This window comes from Stomoxys calcitrans, chromosome 5 (genome assembly GCF_963082655.1).
Source record: "Stomoxys calcitrans chromosome 5, idStoCalc2.1, whole genome shotgun sequence".
NCBI lineage: Eukaryota > Metazoa > Arthropoda > Insecta > Diptera > Muscidae > Stomoxys > Stomoxys calcitrans.
In genome coordinates, this window is record NC_081556.1 from 39,051,916 (window position 1) to 39,072,026 (window position 20,111).

The 20,111-nt window shown below is 36.5% G+C and overlaps 1 protein-coding gene across 8 annotated transcripts in view; it reads right to left on the reverse strand.

Annotated features, from left to right (window-relative positions):
* The window catches only part of LOC106082412 (NAD kinase), a 95,892-nt gene that overhangs the window by 21,482 nt on the left and 54,299 nt on the right, over window positions 1-20,111 (reverse strand). For 3 of the 8 annotated variants that reach the window (XM_059368676.1, XM_059368674.1, XM_059368675.1), the window contains exon 2: window positions 11,815-12,222. The exons of 2 other annotated variants lie outside the window; for them this stretch is intronic. In XM_059368676.1, the coding sequence (XP_059224659.1) occupies window positions 11,815-12,179 (365 nt within the window). In that variant the 5' untranslated portion in view covers window positions 12,180-12,222. Of the gene's footprint in view, window positions 1-11,814; window positions 12,249-20,111 lie in introns of all 8 variants that reach the window. 3 more of the 8 variants (XM_059368678.1, XM_013244902.2, XM_059368673.1) reach the window with 2 other exon arrangements.

The following is a 20,111-nucleotide window of genomic DNA, read 5'->3' on the forward strand; positions in this document are numbered from 1 at the left end:
TCTAAATTTCGTAAATTCTTGATAGGAAATGCGAATTTTGTGCGTTAAAGCTTTCAAGTAGAATATAGGGATGTGTGGCAGCTGCATACAAAAAATGCCAAATCTAGTCCATACTCAGGGTACATGCAACTCTCTGTAACGGTGGAAATGGGTAGTAAAAACGCGTTTCTGGGCTCAAACGCGTAAATTGGGGAACCGATTTATCCAAACTCGGCAAAGTTGTTCATTGATATCGGGGCAAGATTTCTTAGCGGGAGATCAGTACAACGGGTACTATATACTGGTCTCCCCATTTTTGATGGGCGTGTCTAGATCCTGTATGAATAACGACGATCGAGAACTTTATAGCGTTGAAAATGTATATAATGTAATTTTATGTCTTCCAAATAGAAATGGCAAAATGGCCAACTGCTTTGTGGTGGGTAAAAATATATTCTGTAGCACACTTTTGGCTTGCACAATATTTGGTAGGTTTTATTGAGTTTGGTAGGATTTTTCTTAAATTTTGGTAGGAAATTATTTTCTTGAGTGGCAACACTGGTTCTGAGTCGATCTAGCCATGTCCGTCCGTCAGTCGAAATCACGATAGCGGTCGAACGCGTGAAACTAGCCGCTTGAAATTTTGCACAGATACTTAATATTGATATAGGTCGTTGGAGATTTCAAATGGGCCATATCGGTTCAGATTTGGATATAGCTGCCATACATGCCGATTTCTCGATTTAAGGTTTTAGACCCAGAAAAGTTGTGCCTAATTTTGCTGAAATTAGGCACAATGAGTTGCGCTGGACCCTCGACATTCATAACGAGTATGGTCAATACCGGGCTTTACTTGGATATAATCGCCATATGTATCGATTTGCCGATTTAAGTTCTTGGGACAATAAAAAGACGTTTGTTACTCGATTTCGCTGAAATTTGACACAGTTGGCTGTGTTAGGGTCCTCGACATTAATGTTCTGTATGGTTCAGATGGGTGTATATTTGGATATAGCTGTCATATACATGTACCGATCTCCCAATTTAAGTTCTTAGGCCTATAAAAGTTGCATTTTTTAACCGATGAATGTGGCATGGGTTCATAAATGGTGAAAGTTTTCACTGTATAATGAAAAAGGTTTTTAATATTTATAGAATTCGGCCCGACCGGACTAAAAGCTTTTTTACTACTAAAATTCCATTTTGCAAATTTTGAACATTCCACTAAGGAACATGAACAAACTTCTCACATATCAATGAGTGCAGTCCGATTCAAGTTTAAGCTCAATGATAAGAGGCCTCCTTTTTATAGCCGAGTCCGAACGGCGTGCCGCAGTGCTACACCTCATTGGAGAGGAGTTTTACATGGCATAGTACCTCACAAATGTTGCCAGCATTAGAAGGGGAAAAACTCCCTAAATATTTTTTTTAAGGTCTCGCCAGAATTCGAACGCAGGAGTTCAGCGCCGTTTTACCCAACACATATCGGACTCCAGTATTTTAATTTCCTGTAACAATTAAAATTAAGTAAGAGCGTGCTAAGTTTGGCCAGGCCGAATCTTATATACCCTCTAGCATGGATCGCATTTGTCGAGTTCTATGTGCGGTATCTCTTTTTAGGCAAATAAAGAATATTGAATAAGAACTGTTATGCTATTCGAGCTATTGTAAGTTATAGTCCGATTCGGGCCATAAATGAATTCTGAACATTGTAGAAGTCATTATGTAATATTTCAGTTCATTCGGATAAGAATTGTGCCTTGTAGGGGCTCAAGAAGCAAAATCGGGAGATCAGTTTATATGGGAGCTGTATCAAGCTATTGATCGATTCAGACCATATAAGCCACGTTTGTTGAAGGTCATGAGAGATGCCGTTGTACACAATTTCTTCCAAATCGGATGAGAATTGCGCCCTCTAGGGGCACAAGAAGTCAAGATCCCAGATCGGTTTATATGGCTGCTATATCAGGTTATCTACCGATTTGCGCCATACTTAGCACAGTTATTGGAAGTCATAACAAAACACCACGTGCAAAATGTCAGCCAAATCGGATGAGAATTGCGCCCTCTAGAGGCTCAAGAAGTCAAGACCCAAGATCGGTTTATATGGCAGCTATATCAAAACATGGACCGATTTGGCCCATTTACAATCCCAACCGACCTGCACTGAAAAAAAAGTATTTTTTGCAAAATTTCAAGCGGCTAGCTTTACTCCTTCGAAAGTTAGAGTGCTTTCGACAGACTGATGGACGGACGGACTGACGGATGGTAATGGCTAGATCGATTTAAAATGTCATGGTGATCAAGAATATTTATACTTTTTGGGGTCTCAGACGCATATTTGGAAGTGTTACAAACGGAATAGGTTTTTTTTTTTTTTTTTTTTTTTTTTTTTTTTTTTTTTTTTTTTTTTTTTTTTTTTTAGGTATTCACAACGTACTTTCTGCCTTTGTAAATCAGCATAGTGATTTGTTGATGTTTTTGGTTTTTATTTTTTTATAATATATTGTAATATAAACGTCGTTTAGTGAACTGACGTTGATAGATTATAGCACGATTAGTTTTTAAGTTGTTTTAATTTTGTTATTTTTTATAGGCAAAATTTACATATTTCAAGAAAATTCCAGAACACAAAAATTCTAAGAATATATAAAAATGTGAGAATAACTTTTTTTAGTTTTCATTTCTTAAGAATTGTTTTATTATTATAATATTTTATGTTTAAAACATAAACATAGATCACATTTGTTTAAGAATTAAGAAAAAAATCGTAATTATTAATATTTTTTGCTTAAAAAACATATACAATTTTTTTTTATTTTGATTTCAATAGTCACGGGAATATTTTTTTAAAAATTTTCAACATACTCATTTTTTTTCAATTTATCAAAGACATGCCTCCATAACTGCAATAACCAAACTTTCTAAATTTTTCCACAAAACTGCAATTTTTTTCTTAAATGTTGTTGTTTTGAATCACTTAACACCCTTTCGAGTTTCTTTAATGAACTGCAGACCGGTAGTGTGTAGTAAACTTTTGAAATGTTTTCAAATTACTAAACCCATGACTCCGTTCTCAATGTGAAACCTTCGAGCTATGGCGAGATTGTCAACACCAAAATGCTAGAGCTCTAGCTCTAGTATGGCTAAGCCAGAGGTGTCTAGTGCAGAACAACAAAATTTTCGAGGGTTGAGTGTCGTTCTATCGTTGGTCGTCGTTCTAGCTGCCGCCACACCGCTACCGGTGTTGTATATGTGGTATGGAATTAATAATTAAATGCGATAGCTGCTTAATTTCATTGAATATGCCATGTCAATAGCAAAGTATTTGAAAAATTAAAAAAAAAGAAAAAAACAAAACAAAACAAAAACACCACCACAATTTTAAAAGCTAGACCACAAGAAGAAGAACTTTGTTTTAAGGGTACAATGGTACAACCGACCAGACCTTTCCACAAGGTCTAGAAAACAAAAATGACGTTCACAAAGCTTTGAATAAAAAATTAATTTTAAAATCGAAAATATATTTTTTTTAGTTTTTTTTTTTTTTTTTTGAATTTTGTAATGAGAGCCCCATGAGAGCCCATTCAATAAAATTAAAATAAGAAAATATATTTAGTAATTTAATTAAAACCATGCCTATGACTCATTTTAGAAAATTGCATACCAAAATGGATTAAGGTAATGGATTGCACTGGAAACCTTTAGAAAAATACGTAGGAATGTGCAAGTGGGAAAATTATGGAGATAGCAAAGTTTATCTCAGTTGTAGAGAAAAGTCGGGCGATACCATTACCCTATAAACGGAAAATTTCTAACACTACTAAATGGGCTTCCAATAGGGATTAAAAACTTTGAATCTTATTTGTGAAAGCACTATTACCCTAATCATCAAACTGTCACTGTCAACATATTCAGTAAACGCAACATTTAGGTAAGGTTAGGTTAAGTTTAAGTGGCGGTTTGCCATCAGCCTTCTAATTCCTGCCATTGAACCATCCAAATCGCTTTAAAAATCCCCATTAACTTGCGATTGTTCACATCCGCTAAATCAGACAGATTCTCAAAAAAATGAGAATCTAAAGTGGAACTCCTTCTGACTGCTAGTTAGAAGGAGTTCCACTTTACAGCTTCTGTAAAAGTCGTTGCTGGCAATCTTCAGTCTGATTCCTGCCATTGAACCATCCAAATCGCTTTAAAAATCCCCATTAACTTGCGATTGTTCACATCCGCTAAATCAGACAGATTCTCAAAAAAATGAGAATCTAAAGTGGAACTCCTTCTGACTGCTAGTTAGAAGGAGTTCCACTTTACAGCTTCTGTAAAAGTCGTTGCTGGCAATCTTCAGTCTGTCAGCATGTTTTTCAATTAGACAGTGACCTGTCATGACGGACGCAATGACTGAGACATCTGTTCTACCCAATGACAGCAAAGCAGAAGACCTCTTCAAGTCTAGATTAGGCCACATAGTTTTGCAATGGTCACAGCCCCCTCTCTATGAGCATCTATCATTCGTTGTCCTTCGGGCCTGATCCTGAAAACATAGCTTACATGTCGCTAGAGGAATATCCACAGATTCCAGTATACCTGGAATGTGTAGGGTAGATCCTAGACCAGCTCGCCCGCTTTACAATTCCATGGGATATCTCTATGGCCCGGCACAGAAAACAGGTGAATTTTCAACTGGCCAGCCATCTCGTTGAGAGATCTCCGACAGTCGAGGCCGGTTTATGTGTTCATAAAGACGTTCTTCAGAGATTTAGTAGATTTCTGGCCGTCTGAGAAGATATTTATGCCAATCGTCGTTAATACATTATATCTTAGCCATTCCACCACTTCCTTAATAGCAAGGATCTCCGCTTGATACACACTGCAGTGGTCGAGTAATCTTTTCAATGCGACCAGTTCTAGATATTTAGAGTACACCCCAAAGCCCACCTAGTCGTCTTGTTTGGAACCATCTGTATAGAAGTCTATGTAACTTCTATTACCAGAAATATCTCAGTTTCAATCACTTCTATTTGGAATAGTGGTACAGTACTTTTTATAAAAAAAACGGCTCAGGTAGGATGCAATCCACATTGCCTGGAATATCGGACATTGCATCAAGAATAACACACTGTCCGTACATGACCGAAGAGAAAACTCCCTTGGCCACACGGCAGTGGTCGCTGCAATTTGTCTAGCCACAATCTCCAGAGGCATTAAATTCTGTGCATCAGATGGTGTCGTCCTCAGTTCGGTTGTGATGCACATAGAAGCCATCCTTTGGATCCGGTTGAGTATTGAACAATAGGTGGATTTTTGAAGCGCCATCCACCAGACCAGAACACCATATATCATTATAGGTCTGACAACTGCAGTATATGCCCAATGCATGACACGCGGTCTAAACCCTCAAACTTTTGCCAATGGCTCTCTCGCAGGTGTATAAACCGATCTTGGGTCTTGCTTTCTTGAGCCTGTAAAGGGCGCAATTCTCATCCGATTTAAATGAAATTTTGCACGTTGTGTTCTGGTGTCACTTCCAACGAATGTGTTAAGTATGATTCAAATCGGTTCATAATCTGGTATAGCTATCATATAAACCGATCTGTGATCTTGACTTCTTGAGCCAATAGAGGGCGCAATTCTCATCCGATTTGGCTGAAATTTAGCATGAGGTGTTTTGTTATGTCTTCCAATAATCGTGCTAAGTATGGCGCAAATCGGAACATAACCTGCTATAGCTGTCATATAAACCGATCTGGGATTTTGCCTTATTGAGCCTCTAGTGGGCACAATTGTCATCCGATTTGGCAGAAATTTTGTACAGCTGCTTCTCTCATGACTTTCAACATACGTGTATAATATGGTTTGAATCGATCAATAGCTTGATACAGCTCCCATATAAACCTATCTCCCGATTTTGCTTCTTGAGCCCCTACAAGGTGCAATTCTTATCCGAAATATTACACAATGACTTCTACAATGTTCAGCATTCATTTACCATCCAATCGGACTATAATTTGATATAGCTCCAATAGCATAACAGTTCTTATTCAATATTATTTGTTTGCCTAAAAAGAGATACCGCGCATAGAACTCGACAAATGCGATCCATGGTGGATGGTACATAAGATTCGGCCCGGCCGAACTTAGCACGCTCTTACTTGTCATTTTATTTCGTTTACTACACTGTAATCTGTTTGCCAATAATGTTCGAGGCCTATCATTATTCTACCCTCATGGAAATTAAGGTTCAAAAAGATTACGCATACTTGAAAGTTTCAATTAAAAAAATGTATAACAGTTGTATTCTTCTTACCCACATGATTTATTGACATAAAGTCGTATTTGGTATTGAAATAAAATCAAAAATTCACTCCCAAGTAATTATCATAACAATTATCATAATAGGTAATTGTAGAAAGAATTTTTCTACAATATTTCCTTGTTGTTGTTACTTGATTTGTATGATTTGCACATATTTTTCAAATCATCTATCACCCTATGTGATTGTAAAGAGACAATTTGTTAAACACTTTAAACTTTGACAACTATTTCATGACAATACAATTTTTTTGAAAATATTTTAATTATAAATGATGTTTGAAAAATTATAACTTGGAGTAGTAGACCTGACATGGTTGCAAAAACAAAATTGTTAAACATAAATCTGTTTCTTTTCACCTCCCATCTGTCATTTGGAGAAAACATTAACGAAACTCTTGAAACACATTAACATTTTTATATTCATTATGATGTATAAACCATGAAGATGACAAAGTATCCACTTAAAACTTTGGCAAACTCATCATCACCGGCAACCTAGCACAAAGTGGTACGAAATAATTTCTAAATTCTATTTGTAGATGGTTAAGATATTAACAAAAAAAAATCAAAACAATAAAAACATTTTGGTTTTGATGTCTTCTCTCTTTTTTGTTTTGATTTTGCCATTTTGAGAAATCACACAGATATTTGCTTTTGTTGTCTAGGTTAGTAATCTGTACGCATTTTTCCATGAGTGTAAATAGCGGGTTTTCGCTCATCCATATGACAGTTGAAGCAAACAAAGAGAATAAGTAAATATAGAAAACGATATAAAGCTTAAAGCTCTTAAAATGTGCCAAACAACCATGTGCTCAGAGTAAAGCTTGCCGTTGGTGGTATTATTGTTAATGTTTTCTCTCACACCCAACATCCTCGATAGTATAGTGGTCAGTATCCCCGCCTGTCACGCGGGAGACCGGGGTTCAATTCCCCGTCGGGGAGAGATTAACTTTTTAATTTTTTTGTTTTCAAAAATATTTATCGTAATTATCTTTTTTTAATTTTTGTTTATTTTATGCACAAAAATTCCTCGATAGTATAGTGATTAGAATCGCCGCCAAACACTTCCATATTATCTAAATACCATCCATGTTCTTGCTAAGCTTGTGAAGACAAATCTCTTGCAAACTTGACAAGTCAAAAGATTTTGTTTTTGAAATTTGGAATTCTTCAATGATTTTAAAGTATTCATAACAACCTCTCAAGTGAAACGCAGTAAGGAAAGCAAAAAGTCGGGCGGTGCCGACTGTAACTATACCCTATAAGTACAAAGTGGTTGCTATATCTAATTCTGAACCAATTTGATGGACCTCGGCGTATGTTTTAAGAAGGGTTTTTAAACAATCCGTATCAAACTACGGTTGACAATATTGTAGCAAATTACATAAAATCTGATTTAGATGGAAGCTACATTTAAATCTGAACCGATTTCGACCAAACTCTATAGACATTGTGGTAGTGTTTGAGGAAAGCGCTGTAGAAAATTTTGACAAGATTGGTCAAAAAATGCGATTGCAGTGGCTCTAAGATTGAAAATCGACCGATAAATATATATGAGATCCATATCTAAATCTGAACCAATTTCTATGAAATCCACCAGTAATATCTAGAGTCATAAAAAAATCACTCCTGCCAAATTAGAATAGAATTAGTTAACAAATGAGCACTTTATTGCAATATTTTTCAAAATCGAACGAATCTAAATCGGGAGCTATATCTAAATCTGAACCGATTTTTTCCAATTTTTCAATGGAGTTCGTTTCCACGTAAAAACGTATGTGTCAAATTTGAAGGCGATCGGATGAAAATCGCGACCTGTAGTTTGTACACAAAATTAACATGGACAGACAGACTCAAAAAGTGATTCTGAGTCGATTGGTATACTTATCAATGGGTCTATCTCTAATTTAACTCTCTCTCAAATTAACATGGGCAGACTCAGAAAGTGATTCTGAGTCGATCGGTATACTTATCAATGGGTCTATCTCTCTTCCATCTGGGTGTTACAAAGAAATGAACTTGTATGCAAATGCAAGTTATATTGCCCTGTACCGGAGTGGTGATGTAGGGTATAACAATGTGCTTGAAAATAGTTGAATTACGAACGACGTTGCCATTAGAAACAAATTGTGGATGGGGCCATGGACCAATTCAGTAGAATAGTAATATACAGCAGGAAGACCAGGTTTTGACACAATCTGGGTCATCACGATAGCAAAGCGTATCAATCTAAAATTTGCGAGTGAGCAATACTCTATGTCATCCAAATACGAGATATCATGCCATGCAAATGCCTGAGCACCGTTGTCAGCTGCCAAAGGCCACCTCGCACACCCTTAGGCGTACACGATCACGACTTGAATAATTTTCGACCCAACCGACACCGAAACACTGGTAGATGCAGATCGTCCAACTCCGCAAAATAACCCAAAGAATTCTTGACTCTGACACCTTTTAATCATTATTCCCCGACAACCACATACCAGTGACGTTCTCTTCCGGTGCCACGATATTCGTTGGCCTTTCGACGTCTACCAAGGAGCATATCATTCACAGCACTCATCCACTTGTCTATCTAAGCATATCTGGTCATCTATCGTCAGTGCCCGAAAGTCATCTAAAGACAATGCTGATGTTGTTGTCTTCCAAGAATTTTTCGCATAATGATGCCAGTTCACGTCTCGATCCTTTTAGCACCCTGACTGCTCTGTATAAATCCTTAAATGTCGATACGAGGCAGTGACCATAATCTCAATTGGATCACTAACGTCTTAAGCCGCTTTAAAGTTATGCTTTTCACCCGATATTATTCAAAGTCAACTACTCGCTGAGCGACTTTCCTCGATGGCGATACTCATGGCCAAGGGAATGCTGGGTCATTTCCGAGAACCATATCGGAGAAGTTGCATTTGCGACTAGACTAAGGATGCAAATGCAAATTTACCCATGAAATTTCCATTAAGGAACATGGCCAAACTTCTAACAAACCAATGAGTGCTGTCCGACTTAAGTTAAAGTTCAATGTTAAAAAGGCCTTTTTTTATTTCCGGGTCCGAACGGGGTGCCGCAGAGCAACACTTCTTTGGGGAGAAGTTATAACACGACTGACATACCACTTTTTCAAATAGTTCCTCACAAATGTCGCCAACATTAGGAGGAAGTAACAACCGCTGAAATTTTCGAACCCAGGTGTTCAGCGTAATAGGCGGACATGCTAATCTATGCGCCAGAGTGGCCTCCGATGAGTTAGGTGCTACTCGCACCGCATCCAAATACCTAAGATAGGACTTCAAGTCGGCGCTTAACCTACAACAGATGCCAACCAAGAACTTCTTTCCACACTTCACTTCAGCTCAAACTCGCCTTTGAAGTCAACAAATATGCATAGGATATATTTGGTGTCCGACTCGCTCACACAGTTCTGCACATGGATCTTGGCCTAGGCATCTACATTTCTCTTTTGCTCCCGAAGAAGGCCGAACCGGTACGGAGAAGTACCCTACTTGCAACCCCCCTTAAACATGTCACCATTATCCCCTCCAATACTTTAGCAAGCAAGAGGAGACTGGTGCCTCGATGTGATCTTGGATTGCTCCTCAATCGATAGAGCGATTTCAGAATGACTACGACTCGGGCACATTTCAGGTGTACCCTTCTGTCCTTTATTTCGACCCTTTGCAGAATTGGAGGTACGATCATACTCATACTGTAAGCCTGTTCGTGCTCATCCGCATTAGGAAAAAACGTTCCCAATAAGACCCCAGCACACTCGTTCCAAGAAGTCAATACATTGTCGCCCACTTTAAAACCGCCAGTTGCCCTGGTTAATACCCTGTTGCCCAGCACGCCGTAACATGCGGTATACTTTGGGAGATTTGCACAGGGCAACAGAGATGATCCGTGCTCTCTAGTGCAGCACGAATCTCCTAAAGTGATCTTTTTTGATCCCAATCAATATTCTTGTACGTTCGCAGATTGCTAAGGTAGTCGTTTCGACGTGAGACAAGATTCTCAGCTTCAGAACTTCTGGACCTTTGGAACCGCTAACTCATGCGCCTGACGTTCCGTCGCTTTGAATCAAGCTCACGAGTCCACCACTTGACCTTACTCCGTTTAGCTTTTTGACATCTACCAAGGAGCACATCTTTCAGGGTGCTCAACTACTCGCCTTTTTAAACAATTTGGTCATCTATAGTCAGTGCCCTGAAGTTATCCAAAGACAATGATGATGCAGTCTCCCTCAAACTTTCCACATAAAAATCCCAGATCACGTCGCAATCTTTCCAGCACCTAGACCGGTCTGTAGTAACCCCAGTCCGTCGATCCCTGGAAGTGACCATAATCTATATTGGGTTATGGTCTCTTGTACCCCTTTCGTCACTAGCAAACTGGCAAGCGGTAAATGCAGACCCATTTTCAGCCGTAATGGTAATATCACTAACGCCTGAAGACCCGTCATAGGTATACTTCTCGCTCGGCATGTTCAACAAGCCGACATCATTCAAAGTCATCCAATCGCTTAGAAAAGGTGAACGAGTATGCTAAAAACGACTTGTTCTCGAAGAGCGATCATACATATGAGTCATTTGTTAGGCTAAAAGGACTGGCCAGTGTGATGGAGGTGGTAAGGCGATTGCCAGATTGCCATAACATGCTAGCATTTCAATGGCCGAGGTAGGAAGAACAAACGCCTTGCCTTCAAAAAGAGGCCACAGAGCACTTTGACTAGAATCACGACAGGGCACTGGAAGATAGGGAGGTAATCTTCGCAACCTTCTTCAACTTCACAGCGTTCATACATGAAAGTATATTTGATTTTCGCAATAATTGTTAAGATTTATATTTTGTATATGAATTATAAATACAATCTATCCAAACTATAGATTATTTGTTGGGAAACAAAAATCTAAAGATGCATTTATTTGTTGTGTTTCGGTTCGCTTATGGTATACCCCGAAGAGAGATTACTTGAAGCATATATTGCTTTGTCTTTTGGCAAGAAGCACACCCATTGTTTGTTATTAAGCAAAAAGCTTTGGCTAAAAGTTTCATATTTATAGAAACTTAGATTTAAAAGCTGCCAGCTCAACATCCTCGATAGTATAGTGGTTAGTATCCCCGCCTGTCACGCGGGAGACCGGGGTTCAATTCCCCGTCGGGGAGAAAGTTTAAATTATTTTTTAAAAATTTTTTCTTTGAGAAAATTTTTTTCTATATCCTAATTTTTTTATGAAAAGTTAATTATAAACAAGAACACATGGACGGATGTCCGGACGGATATAATTAATTCGATTAAGGAAGTAATTCTAAGCCGCTCGGTATACTAAACCATGGGGGTAGCTCTTCTTAAAATTTAAATACACATTTCCTCGATAGTATAGTGAGTAGTATCTCTGCCAGAGCTAATAATACCGCCTTATGGGGAATAAGAATTTTTTCAATCATTACTTGTATTATTTTCATTGTTTTTCTTGTTCTTCCTTTCTTGTTTAGATTGTCATTAATTTCATTTTCACTTACGGCCATGTTCCTGAACGCCTTCTTCTTGTTGTCGATGAGAAATAATTGTAGTCATTCTCTTCTTCCGCACTCGCTGCTGAATCGCCACGATTTAATAGCTTTTGTTTATTTAGAAAATTTAAACGGTTTATTTTTTTATACAAATTATTCATAACACAATTATCATTTAAATCGATTAGATGGGGCGATTTTAAAGATTCCTTTTCATTGGCATTGTTGCGGGAGAGACAAGGCCTCGATAGGTGACCACTATAGCCATTGTCGTATATATGGTGGGGTTGTTGAAAGGATAATTTATAATTGAAACGCTCCTCCAGGCGCGTTTTATGCAATGTGGCCAAATCGATGTCCGATAGGCAGGCCATAGTTACAATAAGTTCGATTGATTAGGTGTTTGAATAATTTTTGCTAAAAGATTATTTAAGGCTACTATTCTGTATTACAATTTAAGAAATTATTAATTATAAAAAAATATATCTCGCGAATTTTTCGTAAAATTTATATTTTCGGTCTAGTGTGCCACATTTGCTTTCATTTCGCAATATTCTTGTGTTTTTATTTATATTTTCCTATTATCATTATCATTGTTATTTTCCTTTTTTGTATTATTTTTTTTAATAATTTGTGTCTGCCGTCTATCAGTCATTTCATGTATTTCATTAAATAGTGTCTGTCTACCACAATGTTAACAATAAATTATTAATTATTTCTTAGATAAGGTGTTAATAAATTGATATGCCTAATAGGTGGCCAAATAAGGATCATTCACGAGAGATAACGCATGAAATGAAAAGTACCGAAGAAAATACACATGATAATGTTTCCAAAAGCTTAGTATTTACACAACCTTGCTGAAACAATAGAAACAGGTCCGGTCTAGAAATATAACAACTTTCATGGATGGCCAACTGTTTAGCAAGACAATATCACATACTTTTGAAATAGGCAACTAAGTTCTTATATCTCTCTTCTACACGTCGTACAAAACCTTAAATATTACAAATCAAGGTTAGGTTAGGTTGAACATACACCTAAGCCAGTAATCGGCTTGTTGTGCGCTCTAAATACTAAGAAGTAACCTCGAAAAAGAAAATCAAAGTTAGGAATTCCGTTCTGCTTACAAAATCCTTAAAAAAAATCGATGCCACTTCCCTAAGTTTGTTCATGTCTAGTATTTTGTCCCCACCTAAGTGCCGGAAAGCCGAGCAATGAAAAAAGAAATGCTCCAAATGGTCGTAGTCCTATATGTCCCGTTGTGATACCGAAAGTAATACCGACCTCCTTCTACCTTCCTTTCAGTAATAGGCGCGTCTTCTCACGACCTGCATCTCCCCATAGAATTTTCGCTATTCTAGCGACCGTTTTGCTGTTTCACAGGGATACATGCGCGTTCGTCGACCCGAAAGGCTTCGGGTTAACCAAGTTTATTGACGACAGTTCTCTGGCCTTCACTGCCAAATCGTCTGCTTTCTCATTCCCAGTTACTCCGCTATGGCCCGGCATCCAAAAATTTGGATTGTATCATCCTCAGAGTAGGCACTCATCTCCTCCTTACACTGCAAGACTGTTCGTGACCTTACCGTCCCTGTTGTTATGGCCTGTTTACTATCCGTAAAGGTGTTCACACTCGATATCCTCGCGTAAGCATCAAACGACCTCACGCATTCCGTGATCGCCCGAATCTCCCTTGCCCCACCGATTTTACATAAGTGAGCTCGTAGTCCTATGTGTCCCGTTATGATATCGAAAGCTTTACTAACATCCCTCTTACTTCCTTTCAGCAATAGCCTCGTCTTCTTACAGTCTGGATCTCCCCAGAGGATTTTCAACATCCTACAGACCGTTTCACTGTTCCACAGGGTTACATGCGCATTCGTCGCCCACGTCCTTAACTCGGACTACGTCGACCTGGTAATAGTTTCGGTAATGGTTCCATCGTCGGTCCCTGTTCGTTAGGTTGTGTTAAGTTTCCATTCCCAGTACTGCCTGACGTTTCAATACTACGATCTTTGCCTATCTAAGTCTTCCAAATCTTAAGTAAATGGGCTTCTTGGGAGTAGGTGATGGTACTTTCATCGGTTCCCTGTTCGTTAGGCTGCATTGAGACCCTGTCGCCGCGCTACATAATGTTTTAATAGTAGGATCTTTGCCTATCCTAGCCCTCTGAATCTTGGAGTCGGTGATAGGTCCGTCTTCGGGTCCCTGTTTGCTAGGCTGTGTTGAGTCTCTCGCCCCTGCACTGCTTAATGTTTTTATATTAGGATCTTTGCTTATCCTAGTCTTCCCATTATTGGGATTCGGTGGTGCTGTCGTAGTCATCCCCCGTTTGTTAGGCGGTATTAAGTCACCTGCCACCGCACGCCCTGATGTCTCAATATGAGGATTTTTGCCTATCCTAGTCTTACCAATCTTGAAAAAGGCAGTCTTGATCCCGTAGTGCGTCATGCTCTAAGTCTTAGCCAAACTTGTCACGAAGACTTGATCAATGCCAACCACAAGGAGAGTTTCTTCCTCCCTTTGGAAGACCTCCCACTTCTCTGCGATCAAAACTTGGCTTTGCATGCCCCAGAACCCCAACATGCGTTCCGTCGCATATTAACTGCCCCATGATGACTGTGGTCTGCTTTTGGAAGTCATAGTCCTCCATGAAGAATCAGGGGCCGTGCGCGCTTCCTTCGTTTCTGTTCCGACTTTGTCTCCCTCCGTAGGAAACTGTCGGGAGTCTCCATTTTGGGATGGCTGGCTTGGTTTTCCCAGAGTACTTGAAAGCGGGGAGCTCTTTTTCTTCTTCAGCAGTGTTATGCTCCTCGGGAGATCTGAATCTCTTTTCAGCTTCCGTAGAAGTCTTGGAATGTTAGTTCTATCACTTCCAGCATAATGCAGTTTCATCCGATTGCACTGCCGGTGCACACTCCTTTGTCTCCTTCACCGTGCCCCGGATCGTTTTCTCGTTCTGCTTATAAGTTTAGCAAAGCCATGGCTCACTTCTGCCGCCAAGCTGATGCCCTCATCTCTCCATTTGGCTGCAATGACACTGTCGTTGTCAGAATCTGAAACACCACCTTTACTTAAGCTGAGGACGAACTATGCATCCCTCTGGTTTATCCGCCTCTTCCTCATTTGTTAGTCTGACGACTGGTTGAGCGCTTGAAGCATTACTCTCGACTACAGATGCCGAGGCACCCACACCTATTTTCAGCCTACTTCAGAAAGGCTTTAACATTTTTCGTAATAGGTAGTACCTATTCCGAGATACGGATATTTTTCTTTGAGGAGCGAAATGAAAACTCGTCCCCTCCACTCAACGGCTACTTACGAAAAACGTACCAAAAATGCAAAAAATTTCTTCTTCAATTTACCTTAATTTTGTAAAGCAAGTTCTGAAAAACAGAATTTTTTCCAGACTTAAGCGAAAAAGTTTCACTATCAATTTGGTTTTTTAATTAATATATAGATGGCGCTGTTAGACTTATTCTTTTCTATTCTAATTTAGTCCATTGATAAGCTTAGTTTTATTACCCACCGCATTGACTAGCTTAGCCACCAGCAACGATTTGTGTCAAGTATAAAATAATTTAAACCAATCATATTATGCTTATCGCCTCATAGTCATTGAAACCAGCCAAAAAACATGTGTTCACAATTATCACGTTATTCACAAGTGCAACTACAATGAAAAAGACCCAAGTCAAGGCATATAACAAATATGACATTGCAAAAATTTATTTTAAAAAGTATTGCCAATAAAAAAATTGAATGATTATAGAGATTATGTTAGTTAAAAGATTTAAAGAAAAAATAAGTGAAAAAGATTTTATTACTTTTATGTTAGGTCTTGTTTAGTGACGTTTGGTTAGATTAACTAGAGATCATCTGTTACCGATACAGATATTAACGATTACTAGATGGATTATGAATGTATTGAATGTTATTGGGAGACGGATGGTAACAAGGTGGTGTTATTATTGAATTTACATATATTGAAGATATCATTTATCGATAAAAGATTATCAGTTAACTACACATCTTTATTTGTCTATCATCAAATTATAATTTACCCTAAATAAACGAGAGATACCCAGATATCGATAAATGCATAATGAAGAGATGTACAGTAAAGGTTGAAAGATTGCTTATAAATGTATTGAAGATATTAATGATAAAGCGCATGATGTATAATGCATGAATGAATAATGGTCCTTGATCCATAATGCTATCTAGCGTATAATTATCCTATTAAATCAATAAATGATATGATTGATAATCCATGCCTCATTTGTTATCGAGAAATGCATATTAAACAATGGATGAAGTTAATATTGGATAATTAGTAGATTAGAAATGTATTGGGATATCATTCATAGGCAAAAAGAGGAAGATCGTGGGTTGGATGATATAATGTATAATAATCTATGATCCATGCACTATTCAACATAGCATCCTACGTACAATCTTCCTTTGCTATCGACTAATGATAAGTCCAATACATCCATGATAATTTTATTATTCTTCAATAACTATCCCGCTCTTTATGATTCGTATATCGATAATTAAATATCTCTTACTAATCCATGATGAATTATGATTTGATGAGGGATGTGTTCATTAGATAATAACCCCATAGACTGATTATAAGTGTTTTCGAGATATAATTTTTCGATAAATAAAATAATTGTATGTAGAATTGAATATTAGACAATACAAGGGTCATTATCACCCATCCATGTAATATCCATAATATCATTCAACGTACAATCAATCTCTTTTATGGATAAATGATATATCAAATAAATATATAATCAATCTTTTGTGTCATTATAATTATATATTTAAGATATCATTTCTAAATAAAAGACGAAGGTTGTACGCAGTATGGTATGTTGAATAATGCATGGATTTTAACTTAGAATCATTCTCACTATAAATGATATCTCAAATGTAAATAATAATAAATGATTTCTTGCTTATGTAGCATAGATTAAGGATTAATAAGGATAAGTTGAAGATGGACATATAAAGAGGGATATTTAATGGATGTACAATGGATAGTGGCGGCCACCGTAGTACAGAGGTTAGCATTTTTGCCCAAGACCTTGGCGGGGTTCAAATCCTGGTGAGAATATCAGAATAATGGATGTAGTTAATTTTGGATAATTGGTAGATTAGAAATGTATTGGGGACAACATTCATAGCTAAAAGAGTATGATCGTGCGTTGGATGGTACAAAAGAAAATAATCTATGATCCACGCACTATTCAACATAGCATCCTACCTACAATCTTCCTTTGCTATCGACTAATGATAAATTCAATACATCCATAATTAATTTAGTGTACCTCAATAAATATCCCACTCTCATTACGCGTACATCGATAATTGACTATCTCTAAGTTTTAAAGTAAAGATTATAAGTTGATTAGTGATGTGTCCACTATCCATTAGTCGATTATAACAGCTGAGATTGATTATAAATGTATTGGAGTTTTTATTTATCGATTCAATAGGATGATTGTATACCGGATGGTACATTGTACAATGCATGGACCATGTACTATAAACCATCCATGCAATATCCATAATATCATCGAAAGTACAATCATCCCCTTTATTGATAAATGATCTGTCAAATACATTTGTAATCAATCAATGTAATTATTATCGAATAATGGATGAATGTATTAAGAGATTGATGAAATGTATTAGAGATATCATTTACAAAAAAAAAAAAGAGGAGAATTGTACGTTGGATGGTATGATGGATAATCCATGGTCTGTTATCCATCCATGCAGTATCCATCATACCAGCCAGTGTACAATCTTCATCCTTTTTCTATAAATGATATCTTCAATACATACATACATAATCAATCGAAAATAAATGATCTCTTTTCATCCAGAATGGATTATGAGATGATGAAAGATAAATTAAAGATGCACATACGAGTATAAAGAGGGATAATGGATGTATAGTATATGCAATATGGTTTTAATTATGGATAATCGAATAAAAATAATGATTTAATAAGGTTTGCAAAATAAACTGATATTAAATGAATGAGGTATAGTTTGTCTTTTAAATAAATCAGAAAGGACAAGTTAAATTAAGGAAGGGATACGATTAAGAAAGAATCAAAATACTTTCAGGCGAGACTATCACCCGAAAGTTCCTTATATATTAAAAATTGATAACCTAGTGTAAATCGATCAACCCAAAAGTTCAATATACTGATTTGATATTTACGTTTTCCACCTTTTTGACTGTATCGCATATTCACCCAATGTCATTTCTTATCACTACAAAATTGCCTTGCTTGATTTTTATCTTAAAAATATTAAAATTTGGATTTCAATTGCTAATAAAAAGTTCATTACCTTTATCGTTTGATAATTTCTACATTTTTGGTAAACGAAATAAAAATCGAACATTAAGGTTTTTTTTTCATTTACCAAAAAAGCCAAGTATAAGCTAACTCGGCTGAACAAAAAATGAAATTTCCAGATGGTTATAAAGAAAACCAGACAAAATGGTAAAAGAATATAAAAACTGGCTCCATGTTATGGGCCATTAGCAAGGAGAATAAAACTGTTTTTTTTTTTTGACACAAAATTTCTCTTTGTCATGTGTAACAGTTAAAAAAAAATAATAAATTGTTGTTTTATATATGGGCAATTCCTCAAAAATTTACCCCCTTACCCAAAAAATTTAAATTGGAAATTTCTAAATGAATTTATTCCTAATGGTGGTAGTAAAAATACTACACTTGTTCCAAAAGTCCCAAAAATTCTGGCCCTTTCATGTAAGTAATATCGGCTGAACACTAACCTTATTATGGTCTGATTGACATCATTGTTTCTCAAAAATGGTAGAATTATTTCGATGCTGGTATCGATTATTACAAAATAATTGTATTAAGCTTTGAATTAAGTTAAGTTGTCAGACACTATTCAGTGCAAGCACTTTTATTTAGTGGTGCAAGTATGTTACGCCCGTTTCGAAAAACAAATTTAAATTTGAAATTTCTTATTCCTGAAATTTGATAAATTTCAGGAAGTGGGGAGATATAAAGGTCTCCAATTATGGTTTATCTTTTTGAATAACTTTATACTAAAGCAAAAATAAATTGTAGAAATTTATTCAGAAGATAATATAAAACTCAGAAAAAAGACAGTCTTGTTCCATTAGAATAGTTAAGTGTCAAGAATATTTTAAAATATCTATATTTCAGCGAAATAAGGTAAAAAACGGTATTAAATGACTTCAAGGATTTCGATCAAGAGGATAGATCAACATAACTTCTATATTTAACTATCATCACATCTAAACCATCTTCGCCAAGGAAGTAGATAGATCTAATACAATTTTATCCTACAATTTAAGCAAAATCAAAAAATAAATATACCTTTTATGAGTTTAAGACCCGTACTTAGAAGATAGGGCCATATGGCTTCTATATCAAAAAATAGCGTCCGATCTAACCAATGTTCTGTATGGGTACCCTGGGGATTTTTAAAAATAATTGTGCATAATTTCAGCCTAATCGGATGAAAAACATGCGTTGTGCATTCATAAATCATGTCATGTTAAAACTGCGAAGTGTATAACAGTTTTTAAAAATCTAACGCAACAATTTCTAATATATTTAAAATTTCAAATATTACAATTTTAAATCAAAACTCAATAATACAGTACAGTTACGGGTGAACATTTTGTTCGAATTATATTTCATTATTACTTCTATGCAACTATTATTTTTTCCTTTATTCTTGCGAGTGCCAGTAAAAACAATTTGCTAAGTAAGATTTTTTAGGCTTTTTAGAGAATAACAGTTTGTATAACAGTTTGAAAACAGTTTTGCTGAGAAGAAAATCTAATTTTAGTTAGAAGTTTTAAAATAAAAATGCAATAGCTAAAAATTTTACTATTTTCGGTTTAACAACTACACAAAGCCATTTTACAGCGTATGACAGTTTGCTATATTTTATACTTGTTACCCTATTGCATTTCTAAATTAAACTTTTTTCTAATAACTCCATAAGAAACAAAAAGCACTTTTTGAAAAAGCTTACTTGGACATATGGTAACTTATTTCCACATTTTACACCTTTTTGTAGTCTGCTTTCCAGTAGATACAGGTAACATACCCTACAAAAAATGTTCGGCATTTTTATAACCTTGATGCGAAGTGTATAACAGTTTTGTTTTGAACAATTATTAACAGCTTGTTACGTAATATTTTTCAATTAAGATTATGTGGGTAATTTTAAAGACGATAGCTGTTTAAAACATTAGCTAGCAT